At 38.7% G+C, this 18390-nt stretch overlaps 1 protein-coding gene across 44 annotated transcripts in view; it reads right to left on the bottom strand.

Annotated features, from left to right (window-relative positions):
* Window positions 1-4519: 4519 nt before the first annotated feature.
* The window catches only part of RIMS2 (regulating synaptic membrane exocytosis 2), a 624467-nt gene continuing 610596 nt past the window's right edge, over window positions 4520-18390 (bottom strand). For 41 of the 44 annotated variants that reach the window (XM_054984410.1, XM_054984420.1, XM_054984412.1 and 38 more), the window contains 5 exons: window positions 13554-13695; window positions 12086-12198; window positions 10933-11034; window positions 7177-7316; window positions 4520-5547 (listed from right to left, as the gene is read on the bottom strand). In XM_054984410.1, coding sequence (XP_054840385.1) covers window positions 5329-5547; window positions 7177-7316; window positions 10933-11034; window positions 12086-12198; window positions 13554-13695 — 716 coding nt within the window. In that variant the 3' untranslated portion in view covers window positions 4520-5328. Of the gene's footprint in view, window positions 5548-7176; window positions 7317-10932; window positions 11035-12085; window positions 12199-13553; window positions 13696-16381; window positions 16392-18390 lie in introns of all 44 variants that reach the window. The other 3 variants (XM_054984443.1, XM_054984444.1, XM_054984447.1) reach the window with 2 other exon arrangements.

The following is an 18390-nucleotide window of genomic DNA, read 5'->3' as shown; positions in this document are numbered from 1 at the left end:
TTTGTCTTTTTGGCTGTCCATGGTATCCGCAAAACTCTCCTCTAGCACCACATTTCAAAGGAGTCAATTTTCTTCCTGTCAGCTTTCTTCACTGTCCAACTTTCACATCCATACATAGTAATGGGGAATACCATAGTTTGGATTATTTTGATCTTGGTTCCCACAGAGACATCTTTTGCTCCGTCACAGCTGCTCTTCCAATTCTCAATCATCTTCTGATTTCTTCATTGCAGTCTCACCTTTGGTTGATGATTGAGGCAACAAATAGAAAATCTTGAACAATTTCAGTTTCCTTATTGTCAACTTTAAAATGGTGTAATTCCTCAGTAGCTATTACTTTTGTCTTCTTGACAACTTCTTGTTCAACTGTAAGCCTGCATTGGCACTTTCTCCTTTAACCTTCATCAGTAGTCGTTTCAAGTCTTCATTTTTTTCTGCCAGTAACATGGTGTCATCTGCATATCTCAAACTGTTAATATTCCTTCCACCAATTTTCACTCCACTTTCTTCTAGATCTAATCCAGCTTTCCTTATGCTATACTCTGCATAGAGGTTGAACAGGTAGGGAGATAATATGCATCCTTGTCTGACACCTTTGCCAACTGGAAACCATCCTAAAAAGGGAAAGAATACTTATTCCACTAGGCATTTGGAAACAGAGATTGTAAAACTAAACTTTTATAGTGGAATAAAAAAATAATAAGAGCCCCATGCTCACCTTTGACCATAAAATATTTGCCGAGATAAAGAATTCTCGTATCTGTATTGAAGGGGAGGAATGGCCGTTGCCTCTCTAGGTATCCTTGCTGTTTGGATTCAGTGCATTGTGGAGGGTAAGAAAAGGAAGCAGGTGACTGTAGAGACCGCAGTGGTGTTTAGAGAAAGATACTGAATAAACACAGGAAAACTAGCCTTGCTAGAGATTCCCTGCAGATCACTTCCATTGCTGGTATTTAGAATGCCTCTGCTACCGGAACAAAACAAATGTTTGGTTTGAAAAACAGTGGATACTTACATCAATGAACTTGTCCATAATCCAAATGAGTCTAAATTTGATTCCACACATTACCACATAGTTTACCATTTTTCTTGTTTAAGATAGTTGCCTAAAAGATGTCAGGAAGTCAAACAGCGACGCAACGTCTAGGTTTAACTATTTAGTAAGTACTACTGATGAATATCACTGGATGCTTCTGACAATGCCATCATCTCTTGTTAATCTTGCAACTATAGGGCATGACAATAACATAGGTATAATTTGGAAAACTAAAGTTGATAGTGGAACAGACAGAAAAAAGATTTAGCTTCTAAACTGAAGGGCCTTTCTGCTTTACCTTGCAGATCTCTAAGGAGCAGAATGAGCAGTTCTGTGTACACAGTATTCATTAGGCAAGCAATGTTTCTAGGACAGAGGACATCCTGCTGTTCACATTTTAAGCGTGAAACAGACATAATAGTTAGACTTAAATGCAGATAACAACATTGGGACCAATCATGACGAAAGCTGCTTGCATAGAGATTAAAACATATGGAACATGAAATAACAAGGACTCCAGGTAAGTTAGGTTGCACATGGTGCCTTTAGTCATGTTTATGTTGCATCGTCTTACATCAATTGAGTTGGATCCAGTCAGTGTTCTCACCTAATTCCCCTCCTTACTACCGTCCATGTCCCACATGCCTTTTGGCCATGTAGGTTGCATTACCTGCAGCATAGCCCTTCTGATGGTCAACGGGAACCCCCCCTTCCTTTTCATAGCAGAAGAGCTGTTTGGATCAAACCTACTGTGTGTAAATATCTATATTAAAATACTTGTGTTTGATCTTAACCATGAACATTTCCACACTTGGCTTGACAGTTGTGGAACTTTTTAATTACATCCAAGTTCTTTTAGTTTTCTATGCAAGCCCTTTCTGTACTTATCTCAATTATTTCAGAGTTTTTTAAAATATATAATTGCTTGGGGAAGGGTTCCATCCAAGCACAGTGCTTTATTAAGCTATACATCTTAGAAATCAGTTTTGATTTTACTTAACATATCTTCTACATCTGTAAAACATTAGTTCTGCAGCTATGTCTACACATTTTATAAACTGCTATATGGCACTAAATAATAAATACTTTCATATACAACAGACACTGCTAACACTAAGACTGGTCTCTTTGGACAGCCAAAAAGCAACCTTTCAATACCAAAAGGTGTATCATGAGTTTCTCTGTGTAAGCTCCTTATATGTTAAGAGAATTGTAAAAGAGAACATTTGTGTTCCCATTGATTTCAGTGTCTTGCACACAAGAAGTTCATTGCTGATTTTTCTTCCAAGTCTTCATTCTTGTGTTTTTCAAGGAAATCACTAGTGCCTTTTTGAAAAGATGAAATGAGAAAAAACAATCATGTACAAATTCTGTAAAGAAAATGTTTTATTTAAAGTGTTAAATACCATCACCAGAATGAATTTGATTTACATTAGTTGGTGATCATTAACAGGCCTAGTCTGCCCCTTTCTCCCCCAAATTCAGTTCCTTTTACTTTTAAAACCGACTATGTACAAGACAGCTGTGGTCACTGGAAGAGTGCTATTTACATGACTAAATTATAAATAGATTTGCAGACGTGAATATTTAAAAAAAATACAATCACCTTGTAAAATAAATACTGCATAATGACCAAGTATGTACAGATCTTTCATTTGGTCATGTCCTCCTTGTCTGAATTAGAAATAATTTTTGATAGGAGTATGCATAAACGAATGCATGACTGCATGTCACAGTATCAATAAGAGAATAATACATGTAAAATGGTTTTACTTCTTGGGGGAAATAATGCAAGGGTAGATCTTTAGTATGCATTGGTTGCTCATACACAGGTAATTAGTTCAACCATTTTTCAATCAGTGTTCATTAACATAATACCTATGCCTTATACATAACCAGTAACAAAAAGGCAAATCAATCTAGTAATTTCCTGCATGTGTCGGGGGTCTGATACACTTGAGGAACTCCCAATGGCGAAAACCTCTCCTTTCATTCTAGTGGAGGAGGCAGTTCCATGGGCACATTTCTTTTCAGTGGGGCACACATGGAGTTCGAGGTCAAGGTGTTTGGGTGCAATTTTACCAAGTGTTGCTGTTGCACAACTCCCTTTCATTCCAATGGTGCATATGCAGGGTTCCTGGAGACCCTTGGTGGGCTAAGCTCAGCAATTATTTGTCATATTGCACCACAAAGCAAAAGGCATTGAAAGTGATGCCTATTGTTATTTTTGCCCTCCTATTACGTATGTAAATTTTGGGGAAATGCTAACAGATTTTTCATATAAAACCAGAATATTTCTGTGTATGGCCTTAATTTAAACATATTCACAAATTATTGCATTGCTTCAACATAAAACAATAGGTATGTAATTACCCAATGACAAAAGGGGGGGGGGGAGATGGTCCACTTAAACATTAACAGATTACATTCCTTTTCATCAGAGATATTAATGAGAAATCTTGATTTAAGAGTATCCTAAATTTTCTCCCCTCCTTTCAATGGTGCTAAAATGATCTGATAATCAGGAGACTTTTAAAAATATCTATGATGGTGACAAAATAAGTTGCATGTATTTTATTTAAGGTGTTTAAAAACTACAAGGTTCAATCCTGCCATCTCTTAGGGCATGTATTTAAAAATTAACTTGTTGCGGGACTGTTGTCAATGTTTTGACTTTTTAATATTGGGGTGATATTCACTGATTTAACATCTTAAACATAGGTTATAAAGCCTGAACATTGCAGCATAATTGCTATTTTGTTTGGATCCTTTACTGGATAGCAATTTGTTTGGCTCAGTGCAAGTGGTAAGATGCTAAAATTTAGTATGACTGTTACTATTTCTTTAAGACCTTCCAGAAATAATAGCTCAACTTCTGAATGAACGATGCTGGTGCTGAAAACAAATTTATTGAAGACATCTTACAAATGGCCACATGATTCCAGTATTTTGCTGTAGAATTTAATTTGAAGGTGAGAAAAAAGAAAGTTTCCATGCACTGTACAATAAACTGCAAAAAGTTCAATTTTTTTATCAAATACATGCTGAATTATTGTAATGTACTCCCCAAGCCATGTTGCAAAAATTTTTTCAACATGCTTGAAAAAAGTTCTTAAACAATATTTTTCCTCAAAGAATTCAGAAATGCAGAATTATCTGCAACCCTGAACCAAATGTGGGGCATGAGAGTAGGAAGTCAAAAAGTTTCAGAATATAATGGTCATCTTGGGAGGTAAGAAGGAAATGAGAGGGCAGAAAGAGGGAGGAACAGATAAGAAGAGGAAAAGAAGTGTACAATTTTGAACATATTGTTGAACTTTACAAGGCATGTACCTTTTACATTTAAATAAATTTAATATATTACAGTTATTTCTTGTCACATAAACATAATTTTTAAATATTTGTTAGAAATTATTTTTCATTTAAGTCTGCAAAAACACAGACCATGATCGGTTTAAAGAATGAGAAACGTGGTGTGTCTTATCACTCTGCTGCATTCTCTCCCTTTTAAAACCATGCACTAGTGAAATTTATTTTTAAAAATAATATAAATTGTTGAAAATGGCTGATTTATTCTTTTTTTTTTGCAAGTTGCAGCCCCAAGAAAATAATTTTAAGTGTTCAGCATAATCTGTGTCCATGCAAAAAAGTTTCTTTAATTTCATACAGTACAGTATAGCCACAGAATTTTTATTTTTTCAGAGTCCACATACTGGATTTGACTCTAGCAGTAGTTGGAGCTATGAAGCCTGCTGCTGTAAGTCTTCAACCTTTCTATAAGGCAAGTTTCCTCTGCTTTTGAATAACTGTAATGACCACCGGCTTTCCATTAATGGCCCTCTTTTCTTCCATCTTTCCACTGACTTGCAGAATGGCTTCTTTGAGTAGCTCCATGTCTGTGGCATAACCAGGCTTGGGCAGGGTGGTGGATAGGGAGAAGGGCCAGATAAAGAAAAGGGAACAAGAAAATAAATGTGCCATTGAAAGGGACTCTTGTTGCATGAGACAGCTTGATTCTTTTAGTCTAATCCATGGCTTCAGACTGGACTAAAACTTGAGTGTCACTGAACTCCAAACTATTCAGTTCTTCCAGCTCCACTCCTTCACCTGAGGACTTCCTGTAGAGCACAATGTGTGCAACTTCCTCTGAGAACACAGGATCGCTTTATAGCCCTAGAAACAGGCTCTGAAGACACAACATTAAGCATGCAGTGTGTTACCAGGGTTTGCGACCTGTTAATTTTTTAAATTTTTTTGTAATGCTGGTTGTTATAACACCAGTTTCACAGCTGCTATGAGCGAGCGTAAGAAGGTCCAGTTGAACTTTCAAGAGACGACTGGGAAGCCCTTCTTGTAAGAGGGGCCAAGGTTGGATCTACTAAGGATGAAGGGGGAAACAGTTTGAACCAGCCAATCACCATATTGGACAAGTCCAGTTCGTCTAAAAGTATCTGTGCCACTCCCATAAAAGATTTGTGATCCATACGTCCATAATCTCCCCACACGATAATCTGTTGGGAGTAAAAAGGAAAAATGAACAGGCTTCAGAAGCAGAATAAGAACAAACAGTTCTTCAGGTCCATTAAAAAGATAACCAAGAATTGTCAAAAAAAAATCAGTGGAGGTGTCATAATCTCACCCATTCCCTAGATAGCTGGTCAGACAAGCTGTAGGATCTGTCAGGTATAAGAAGCAGGCAGGATCAAAAAGTTGGAAACCTGGGTTGTGATCCAAATCACTGCGAGCTTTTCCACGTGGTTGGCTGGGGTTTGATGCTATTGGGAATTAGGTGTTTTGTCCCTAGCGCTTCCCCACAGCACTGTGAAGCATACTGGCACCTACCAAGTTTTCTCTGACCTTTCTCAAACCTATTTTGTGACAAAGTTTTGGGAAAGGCTGCAACAAAGTTACAACAAAGTCTGCATGGCTGCCATGTAGGCGGAATACTTTGGTTTTTCTCAGTCCCACCCATACAGCAGCCATTTCCCCTTTGCCTGTAATGGATATTTACCCTCACTGGAGAAGCTTTTTTAAAAAACAGAAATTGAATATTGTTATATCATTGTAATTTTATATGTATCAGGTCTGTGGAATTCTCACCTTTCATTTAAAAAGGTACGTCTCTACTCCCTTTCATTATGGAAATACAAAGGGAAAGGCATATTTTTAACAAATGAAACTGGGAATTCAGAGAACCTGATAAACAGATTGTTATAATGAAATAACAACATTCAATTGCTGATTTTCCCTCCCCGCAACAGCAGGGGAATGGCCATACTCGGAGCACTGGGGCAGGGAAAATACAGGAAAAGAATCTGTCTCTTGTGGAAAACACCATTGTGAGGTGGGTGCTTTTATGTACATGCTGGAGTTCCCCAATTTTTTGTCTTCTGACTACAGTCCCTTAGATTTATTTATTTAGTAAGCTTTTATACTACCTCTCCATCAAATGAGGCCCAAAGCTGTTTACAGCATTAAAACAACAATAAATATTATATATTAGAACTAAAAAACATACAGTGCATCAGAACTATTGGGCTCATGGCTAAATAACAGAAAACCTTTGCATGCAGAATGGCCCACATTTAGCCCCTAGCATCCTCAGTTAAAAGGAGCAGATGGCAGGTGATACATAACAGAGACCTGCTGCCAATCAGAACAGTCAATAGTTATCTTGATAGACCAAATGCCTGACCACTGTAAGGCAACTCTGGATGCTCAAGGGCGACTCTGGATGCTCCAAGAAGCAATGGTGCAAATAGGTAAACAAATGACAAAGTCAGAAAGCTGCACCAGGAAATATGATATGTAGGAGACTAGCCACAAGACAAAGCATCTCAGTAGAAACAACACAGGCATAAAGAATGATGACTTCTGCTACTGGTTATTGATTAATGGCTTGATATTAAAGACTTTCTGTGGCAGCAAGCAAGCAGTTAGGAGCTGGCACACCATCATAAACCATAATTGTATGCTACTGTTAGAGGCAGATACTCACAAGTAAACAAATTAGATGAAGAGCTTAGGACATTGATATGACAGAAAGTGAAGTAAGGAGAGCAGTTAAGTCTTCTGCCCACTCAATTAATGCTCCTGAAATAGAAGACTTTCAGATAATTACCATTATGGATGCAAATTACCTGTAAAACTTTCCCTTGGGGACTCTCTTCAAATGACAATAGCTGCTGGTAAAGAGGTTCCAGCGTTTTTCTTGCCACCTTTGTTTTCTTTTTGGCTATACAGGCTCCATTTTCTAATAGATACACCTTTACATATGGTGCTTTGGAGAGAAAAAAGATGAAAAATATGTTAAGAGGCCATTTTTACATATTAGTCACACTGCCTTAGCACCATATGCTAAAACCTGTCATTTAGCTGGTAAATATTTTAATATATCTTCATATATGCTATTTATGAGCACATTTCCAAAAGAGATACTTGTGCATACTGGATAGCCAGCCTTGTCTATCTTCCCCAAGGTAATATGCACATTATGAAGTGAGTCTGGTTTTCAATTAGATATTGACATTGCTGCTACAGGACACAATAAAGTAACTGGAAAAAACTTAAGCCTTAATTCACTGCTAACTGTTATAATTTCAAGTGCTGAGCCAGGCAGAAATCTAATACTAGATGAAGCTCTGCATCCCAAGAATAGTGAAAAACAAAACATAAGTGCACCTGCTAATGAAAATAGGTTGAATTATAAGCACACTAGCATTATAAATCATTCTGTGCAGAACATTAGGAGGCAGTTTGGGGATGGGTGAAGGCTAGTAAAACTGAAACTTGATCCCGACAAAACAGAGGTGCAAATGGTGGGGGAAGGTTTGATGCCGGAATGGAAGTATCTCTTGTTCTGGATGGGGTTGCACTCCCCATAAAGGAGCAGGTTTGTAGATTGGGGTGCTGCTGGACCTAGGCCTTCTGTTGGATGACTAGGTAGCAGCGGTGGCTGGGGATGTCTTTTATCAGCTCTAGCTGGTAAGCCAGCTGTGACCCTTCCTGGTGCACACTCTAGTGAAATTTAGGATAGACTACTACAATGAGCTCTATGTGAAGTTGCCCTTGGAGGCTGTCCAGAAACTGCAATTGGTACAGAACACTGTGGCCAGAGTGTTGACTGGAGTGTTGACTGGAGTGGATCATAGGAACCATTTAAGTCCAGTCTTGTTCCATCTACAATGGCTCTCAATCTTCTTCCCAATTCAAGGTGCTGGTATAGACCTTTAAAGCCCTATACAGTTTGGGACCAGCATATCTTAACAACCATCTTTTCCCATATAAACCTACCTGATCCCTCTAGTCATCTTCAGAGGCCTTGGTCTGGATTTGCCTGCCATCTGATGCTAGGTGGGGGAGCAACTTGAGAAAAAGCATTCTCGGTCATTGCACCAAAACTTCGGAACTCCCTGCCCAGAGAGATTGACCTCTCTCTCTCTCTCTCTCTCTCTCTCTCTCTCTCTCTCTCTCTCTCTCTGTCATTGTCTTCTACCACCAGGTGATGTTTTTGTTTTGTTTTGTGTACCTCCAGTAAACTCTTATTGGCCTTCTGACCTGGTTGCATGTTTATATATCTATATGTTTTATTGCATTTCTATGTACATTTTAAGTGTTATTTTAATGTTTTAAACTCTTGTTCACCACCTTGGAGACTCTATTTGGGTGCAAAACTGGTGTATAAATATTTTAAATAAGTAAAGTAAAGAAACATATCATTAGGAAAACTGGTTTAGATTTAGATAAAGGTGGAGTGAAAATTGGTGCAAGGAACATTGACAACTTGAGATATGCAGAAAGAAAACATATTACTGGCAGAAAATGGTAAGTACTACCGCTGAAACAACTATTGATGAAGGTTAAAAGTGCCAAAGCAGGACTACAGTTGAAAACCAAGAAGACAAAAGAATGACTACAGAGAAATTATACAACTTTAAGTTGGACAATGAAGAAATTGAAATTGTTTAAGATTTTCTATTCCCTGGCTCAATCATAAACCAAAAAGAAGACTGCAACCAAGAAATCAGAAAGAGAATGAGACTTGGAAGCAGCCATGAAGAAGCTATAAAAGATCCTTAAATGTGTGTTGCTGGAATCCAAGATAAAGATAATTCATATGGTGGTATTCCCCATTACTATGTATGGAAGTGAAAGTTGGACAATGAAGGAAGTTAAAAGGAAAAAAATGATTCATTTGAAATGTGTTGGAGGAGAATTTTAGGGATACCGTGGACCACCCAAAAGACAAATAAGTGGGTTCTAAATCAAATCAAGTCTAAATTCTCCCTAGAAACTAAAATGACAAAACTGAGGCTTTTGTACTTTGGTCACATCATGAGAACATAAGACTCACTGGAAAAGACAACAATGCTAGGAAGCTGAAGGCAGTAGGAAAAGAGGAAGACCTCACATGAGATAAATTGATTCAATAAAGGAAGCCCATGGCCTTCCATTTCCAAGATCTGGTAAAGCATATTAATGACAGGAGGTCATTAATTCATAAGGTCACCGTAAGTCAAGAAGTGACTTGATGACACCTACACACAGCATTATAAGAAAATATCTGGAGGATGGAACTAGCCAACTTTTAAAAAATAACAAAGTAACAAAGCTCATTGTGGGGGGAAAATACAATGGGCTCCAGAAAGGGCAGGCCAGGCATTGCCACTTCTGCCAACCCAATCTGGTGGGGGGAGGGCAAGGTGGCCAGGCTTGGCATTGCCCCCTCCCCAGCACTCCAATGGGGAGGCAGGCACTCTGGCGTGCTCCTGCACATGGCAGCCACCTGGTTCAGCCCCATTTGGGGCAAACTGGGTGGATGACGCAGCGGGGAGCGCTGCCAGGGGGAGCCTGCCATGCTGCTGCACCTGCCAGCCACCCAGTTTGGCCCTGTTTGGGCTGAACTGGGCAGCTGGAGATTAAGAGTTATTCAGGAGATCTGGAATTACAACTGATCTCCAGGCTACAGAGATCAGTTCACCTGGAGAAAAGGGCTGCTTTGGAGGGTGGACTGTATGGCATTATACATGCTGAGGTCCCTTTCCTCTCCAAACCCTGCATTCTCCAGGCATCACCACCAAAATCTCCAAATATTTTCCAACCTGGAGCTGGCAACCCGAGGGAGGCGTGGGGAGCGCAGTGGGGAGGAGGGAAGGGAGCAGGCAGCCTGACATGCTCATGTGCCTGCCAGCTGCTTGGTTCAGCCCCATTTGGGCAGAACTGTGCAGCTGGCGGCTAGAGTTGCCAGCCTCCAGGTGGTGGCTGGAGATCTCCTGGAATTACAACTGATCTCCTGGCCACAGAGATCAGTTCACCTGGAGAAAAGGGCTACTCTGGAGGGTGGACTCTATGTCATTATACCATGCTGAAGTCCCCTCCCTCCCCAAACCCAGGACTCTCCAGGCTCCACTACCAAAATTTCCAGGTATTTTCCAACCTGGAGCTGGCAACCCTACGAGGTTCGGGGGGGGGGGGAGGAGAGGATCAGGCTGGCTGAGCGCTCCTGCTCCTCCCTGGGTGGCTGGAGGCTCAGGGAACATGTGGGGGGGGACTGGGCTGGCTGAGTGCTCTTGAGCCTGAAAGGGCTGCTGGAGGCTCGGGGACTGCAGAGGTGCGGAGGGGATCAGGTGGGCTGAGTGCTCCTGCGCCTGCCAGTCCCAAGATCTCACCTCCCCTCTCGCTAGGGGCGCAGGAGCGTACCTGCTCAGTGGAATCAATGTGAGTCGTCTCGAACATGCTTTCTCAATTATGTAGTAAAATAAGTAATTATATACTTTGGAAGTACCATTAAATAGATCTGTAGAATACGCTAATTTTGTTAAATGGGATATTGTGGCTAAAATAGTTTATGAAATAGATTAATATGCTGTCCGTTGAACATAATTACTTTTCTTTACCTGGCAGTGTCTTTGAACCTGGTTTTACAACAAGGCCTCTGGCTCGTATTATTTCCACCTCCAGTTGTCCCTTTTTGTCCATCATTCCAATTTGGATATCACCTAAGAAAGGAGGAAAAACTTCCTAAGTTTTACAATTGAAAACACCTAAATATATTTAAATAATGTTATTAATTAAAAAATATTATTCCTTTTTTCACAGAACATAGTTACAAATATTTAAAACTAAGTAATTAGTCTTTAATAAGCTTGCTTAGAAGTACAGGCATGATGACAAAAGTAGCCATTATAATTCATATCTGGTTTGAATCTTGCCTCCACAGCATACATACCAATATCCTCAAGGAATAAAGCCAACAGATTTTAAATCTGTATTATAATTCATTTCGAGCCCTGGATACATTTCCCGCAAACCAAGCCAAATTAGAAGGCAACTGGAAAACTGCTGTAGTTCAAATGACATTTCAGTCTTCTTGATTTTAAGATAACCATATAACTGAAGAATGTGGCTTAACTTCTCCTTCAGGTAATGTTAATGGCAATCCCTAGTTTACTCATGATATGTAAATTTACTATGTATGAGCAGTAATAACAGCTAACTTTAAACTAAAACTACAATTTTAGTCTGCTCAGAGGGTTAATGGGAACAGAAAAGGGGTGAAAAGGGAGTGAAAGGTGATGATCCCATCTGTTGCCCAGGAATGGGTACCTCAGACAATTCCCCCCCAACCCCAACACACACATTAACACAAGCTCTTTGCTTTCATGATAAGGGTACACTGGATTTCTTCGAAACCAAGGAAAGTTGAGGCTACTCTTTAAACTCAGTCTAAAAAGATCCAGTAGTTCAAGGTGAATATAATAATTTGTCTAGGTGCTTTGTATTTATCCACATTGTAATCAAATGAAAGCCCTGAGCTGGATAGCCCAGGTGAGCCCGATCTTGTCAGTTCTCGGAAGCTAACCTGGGTTGGCCTTGGATAGTAATTGCATGGGAGACCTCCAACGAAGACCAGGGTCACAGAAGCAGGCAATGGCAACTTACTTCTGTTAGTCGCTTGCCATGAAAATCCTACCAGGGTTCACCATATGTTAGCTATGACTTGACGGTAATCTCCACCACCACCACCAATCAAATGAAAAAGTTTCTTACCCATTGCTGGAGTTGCCAAGGTTTGGCGTCCAACAAGTTGTGCGGGGCCAAGCCCATCGAGAAAGTCACTGAACTGGCTGTCTGCACCCAACCGCACACCAGGAAAGATTAAACTAAATAAAAACAAACATATTTTCATATGTTTCTAAAGAGTAAAATTAAAATCTACAAACTGTTTATTAGTAACCTGTCCCTACAACACTGTATTCACTTAACATATACAAATCTCAAAGTAGTGTCAAGGAAATGCAATTTTGTGATATCTTAAAACAATGCAATAGGAGCAGCCAGACTCTATACTGTGGGTTGGATTTAGAAAACCATGACCCAAAGGGATCTTTGCTGTATTCTCCCTGTGACTCTACAAAAAGCCAACCGTGAAGGTCAAGGAACATTACAGAATAATGTGGGCTTCTGCATGCGGTCTGCAGTGGGGAATTGGGGCAGAAATTGCCCCTGACTCCTGCCTCATTCATGCCAATGTGCGGGAACAGCAATGTCCCTCAGTTCCTGTTCCCATTATAGCCATTCACCCTACAATTAGCTCTGTTCTTTCCAAAGTGTCCCTCAACCTGCAGAAAGATAGTGAAAATGGCAAAGATCCCTTTCATGAGCAGATCCAACCCTGTATTTTCCAAGAAAATGCTATTTTCAATTTTGTTTTGGCAGGAAAAGGCCTTTAATACTGTAAGAATACAAATCTAGACATTCCCTTTTTGCTTTATATTTGACATTAAAGGACTCAGGTAAGCCTTCTAACTTGGCAAGAGTTTCTAGGCAAGCGTTTCTAGTTTAACTTATTGAAAGAGTTCAAGCATATCAGATGTTTGGAATACTGTGTAACATGGAAAAAGTTCAAGTGAAATTACCAACTTATTTTCATGTAATATTTACATTGAAGTTTAATGCTGCAGTCCTAAAGCATCCTGAAATATACTATCAAAATGAATGAAATTTAATATCAGAATCATTCATACTTAGAACTCACTAACCTATTTATTGTTCATGAGTCAAGATCTACAATCCAATATTAAATTAGAACAAAGTATTTCATATAAAATGCATAGTTTGGATGAATTTGATTTGAGTGCAAAATAAAGCATTAAGTGCAAAATAAAAGTGCAAAATATTAGATACCAAATAAAGCATATGCCCAAGCAATGTTGATCTTATCCCCAAATATATATGAAACAGTCAAGGAATCTACAGAATCTACATTAACTGTTTTTATTCACTTGCTTTACATTCCCCCATATAAAATTATGCATACCTGCACACATAATTGCCGTTTAATTTTTGGTCATATTGGGCCTCTGTAATGCAGTGCATCCTCCTGTCCTGTAGAGGCATACACATACTGGAAGCCCAACATGACAAACATCCTATTGAAGTGAAAGGAGGCAATTTGCTTCCCTTTCTTTTGCTGAATCCGAAGGCTAAGGCTTTATAACCAACATGTCTGACTTACTTCCCCTCAGAGCTGTAACTGTTCATGCTGCCATCTGTGGATTCCCGGCTGGCTTGACGTGTCATCCAGTTTCTCATCTCCACAGCTAACCCAGTTTCTGTGCTTCTCTGGACTGTGCTCTTTAACTTCTTCCCACCTGCTTCTGAAGAGACACAACAAAATACTTAGAAGCGTTACTTAATGGGTGGAGGAGAAACAATGGCTGCGCCAGGAGGCAGAAAAAAAGAAAAACCAGGTGCAAGGTGAAGGGATTTAGTAAGGGTTTTTTTATCCCTACGCTTTAAGCTTCATCAGGGGATCTGTTATAAAATACATTAAAATGATTAATCTAATTAAAACAATTATAGTAAGTAAGGTTAGAAACAATAAACATAATACATAAATACCCATCCGAGCATGTTACAGATTTGTCTTGAATAATTATTCTTTAGAATCCAAAACTGCAACAATTTGTTATTTCCAGGTTGGATCAAAAAAACTTAATAAATCTCTTAACACTGCGTCTGGTTTTTCTTTTTTTCTAACTCAGTGGATGTACCCAGAAGATAACAATAGAGACCACAATATCTACAAGGACAATACTGCAAAAGCAGTTTACCTGTCCATCCCATCAGATTATATCACAAATTCTTATAACATACATTTAACAAGCTTAAATTAAATACATACACAAGTAAACATAGAAATCCAGTCTAGGAATGTATTAAATTTATACAATTAATCAGAGTTACAGTTTACTGATGTGCATAACAGTAACTGCTTGGATAATAAGGCTGTAGGGAAGGCTAGTTCTAAGAGAACCAGGAAGTGACATCATCACATAGATTGATGCTCTAGCATTCATCCAAAACTCTATTACTTAAACATAGTGTTTAGAGGAAAATTCTGGAGCATCATCCTGATGCAAGGAGATCATTTTCAGGTTGCCCCATAACTGGTATCATGGTGCCACTGACTGCCCCCTAGTTTCTCAGGAATTTCCCACTGCTGCCCAAATGAACTTCCAAAGCACAAAATCAGGCCTTCCTGTTTGATAATCAGTTTCCCCCCCCCACTCATTTTACTGAAACAACATTATTCATCTCAGTGGTAACATTCAGGGCATCATGCTTCCTCTAGCCATCTGAAGCCAAAGCATCACTAACAATGGACACAGCAAATAAAAAATTGCCACTATTAGCATTTCTATGATTTATTCTGTATGAGAAACAATCTTATTTTCAACAATTTCTAAAAGCAACTATAATATTTTAAAAGGCTAGAATTTTAATTATATTAAAGGGAAATTTATATAGTAATTACAGAGGAAGGGACACTTTTGCAAGGATGGAATTATTAATCACAGTTCCTTGTACAACTTGTCATTTTTAGACAACCTGTAGAGCTTGTGCCTGTGATAATACTTATTACTTCTATCCATCAGCATGTCTGATGAGTTTTTAGAATGTTCAAAAGCTAGAAATGAAAAAATTAATTCAATTTTTTTTACAACAAAGCCCAGTATATAGAGAGAATATACTCTTCAAACCAAGCAAACCCAAGGCTACAATATCCAAAACACTGAAATGCTAGAAGAACTGCATACATTAATAAGGCATTCAAAAATTTCCTAATATCTCATTTAGAAATGAAGTCTGAATTTACAGGATGTGAATCAAAACACTGAATGTTTTTAAAATTCTTCATTCATGTGAAGTTTATTTACAAAACAAATATAAAACCTGTAACATGATTTCCCAGTTGCCATTTAAAATCAATGTCTGCTGTTGCAAACACACCTGCAGTCTGTTTAAATGCTCCAGTTATAGGGATCTAACAGATCCACCTTCGCTCAATGCAAATACTGTAAACAATTACATAAATTGATCCACATACACTTAACTTTTAATTAAAATGCTTCTGACTAGAATGGTTGAGGATTTCAATCTCTATAATTATGATTATTAGGATTTCAGTCTCTATGATTATGTTGTTCATTCCCGTTAATAGAATACTACAAAACACAACAAAGGTTTTGCAAAACAGGCATCACTTTAACCAGGGCTTTTTTTCTGGGAAAAGATGTGGTAGAACTCAGTAGTGGAACTCAGTACCGCACAATGACGTCACTTTGGGTCAGCTGGAACAAGCAGAGAGTTTTTTTTAAGTTAAAATGACCCTTGGTGAAAATGGTCACATGGCCAGTGGCCCTGCCCCCTGATCTCCAGACAGAGGGGAGTTTAGATTGCCCTCCACATGTGGCACAGAGAGCAATCTAAACTCCCCTCTGTCTGGAGATCAGGGGGCGGGGCCACCAGCCATGTGACCATTTTCAAGAGGTGCCGGAACTCCATTCCACTTCGTTCCAGCTGAAAAAAAGCCCTGACTTTAACAATCATGTCAATGATTTCCTAATCCTGATCCTTATTGTCCTTATAGTCACAATTACTCACAACATTTTACATGCAATCATAAAGTCAAATCTACAGTTTTATCACTATACATAAAACAATTTCAGGATTGGTATAATTTATTATGAAGAACTGAGATATAAATCCTGAGTCATTTACATGGCTAAGAGGAAATAAAGACACGGCCACAATTCCAATAATGTACTTCTCAATAACGCTTTGATACATATCCAAAGGACATCTGGAATTTTTCAAATCCTGCCACGCAAAGTGCAACACAAGAGATTACTTATGACTATATTAAGTTAGGAAACTGTTAATTATGGAAGGTATGCTAAACTACAATGCGTAAGTAGCAAGGAAGGATATAGTCTATTATGTATAACTGGAGCATGACAACAAAACATTATTCCATATCCTGGGAAGCAATAGCTAAACTCTCAATGTTCTGACGATCTTGTTAAATAATCTTGTTGTCCCTTGAATATCTGTACTGTTGCTGTAGTCTCTGGTCCAAGAACATGAGAAAGAGAAGGTTCATAAGGCTACTTTATAGATAAATCAATCAGGTAGCACAAACCTTTGAGCTCCACAGAGCTCTTCTTCAAAGTATTACTGGCTTCCACCCTTCTAGGTGAGTTCCAAATAAATAAATAAGAGTTCATTTGAATGCACTGGGGTGGCTAATATGAGTAACTACAGATTACCCATACATACAACACTAGGGCCACCTGCATTTTTATAGTGCACCCAAAATTTTTAAGCGTACTCCTGACAGTGTGTGACAAACAAATTTTAACAGCATGTATTGAAAAAGTGTATGAGAAAACCAGGCTATGCATTTATCACTCCATTAAGCAGCCCATGGAATTCATATGATAACCTAGCATGATTTCATTTACAAATATGCAAGTTTAGAGACAACATACTGTATGATTTAGAACACTTTTGCTCACTTCAACCTCATTCATAGTCAACATGGATTCTTCTCTATCCTGACATCTTTAGCCCAAGTACCACTAATTTAAAGATTGTTCTACATTTCTACAGGCATTACACAGAAAGATAAATAATTTTACAACGTAGTGGAAGTAGGCATTTCTGATGCTACTCATCAGCATTCTTCCAACATGGGGCATGATCCCACAGATTACTCGTACCTACAGCTAAAAAACAAAACCATGGCCACGTGATTAGGGTTGTATGATAAAATGAAGTATCACAATGTTGTGTGGTGGTAGAGAGTGCCCTAAAATCATAGATGACTTATGGCAACCCCTGCTGGGGCATTCATGGCAAGAGACTAACAGAGGTGGTTTGCCATTGCCTGCCTCTGCAAAAACCCTGGTTTTTGTTGGATGTCTCCCATCCAAGTACTAACCAAGCCCAACCCTACTTAGCGGTCTGAGATCTGACACAATCAGGCTCACCTGGGCTATCAAGGTCAGGGCAATTTTGTATTCATCACTTATCCATCACATATTTATCACAGTCTGGACAGGTAAGAATATGATTGATCATATATAGGACAGTTGTCATATGACCAATTTTAGCCTGTATCACTAACACAAACAGATTAAATAAATTTTCTTGGTGGCTGAGTTTTAGCTCTGGATAACATTCCAATTTGGAATTAAACTAGGGGTCTTAAGTACCATGGTGCACTGTTTCACATGACTAGGGAATTTATTATTGTCCTATAATTTCGTATGCAAAATTATGTAAGTTTAGATTAACTTGACGTAATCAAATGATATAACTATTTGAAAAAAAGTACAGTATTTGGATAAAGAATGAAGTATTTTTAATTTACAAATACTGTGTGGGTTTACTGATTCATCTATTGTCAATTATTTCCGTACTAAAAGAAAACCTAGATGTTCATTCAATATGGGTAACAAATCTTAATTAAATCAATGCAAGTACAGCTATTGAGGTCATTTATTTTTGTTTTATGCTACTCAAGAATTAACTGCAGTTTTATAGAGTCCCATGGACATTAAGCATATCCATAAATTGCAGAAGTTGGATATTACTGGATTATATCCCTTAAGCATAATGTCCTGAGTTTTTTAAAGCATTTAAAAACGTGTGAAAACACCTTTTGAAATTTTATTAATTATGCAAGGATCTGGTGCTTACAGGCTCTCTCTAAAAGACTGCCTGCTTCAAATGAACCTGCTCTATTTTATCATCAATTTCAGAGGGCTTGATCATAGTGCTCCTGATTAGGGGTGTGTGCTTCGGATATCTGATTCGGAATAAATTACCGAATTGGACCTGTTCCGCAAAGATTTGGAGGTCAAAGTTTCCCAAATCAAAGTTTCCCGAAGCGATTCGTATCACTTGGGGAAGCTTTGAGATCTTTAAACTTTAAAGGGCTCCTCCCTCTCACCCACCACCCCACTTACCTGGCCCTTCACTGCGGCGCTGCTGCAGTGGAGGTG

Source organism: Eublepharis macularius, chromosome 7 (assembly GCF_028583425.1).
Source record: "Eublepharis macularius isolate TG4126 chromosome 7, MPM_Emac_v1.0, whole genome shotgun sequence".
In the NCBI taxonomy this organism is placed as follows: Eukaryota; Metazoa; Chordata; class Lepidosauria; order Squamata; family Eublepharidae; genus Eublepharis; species Eublepharis macularius.
This window is presented reverse-complemented; position numbering and strand designations above follow the sequence as displayed.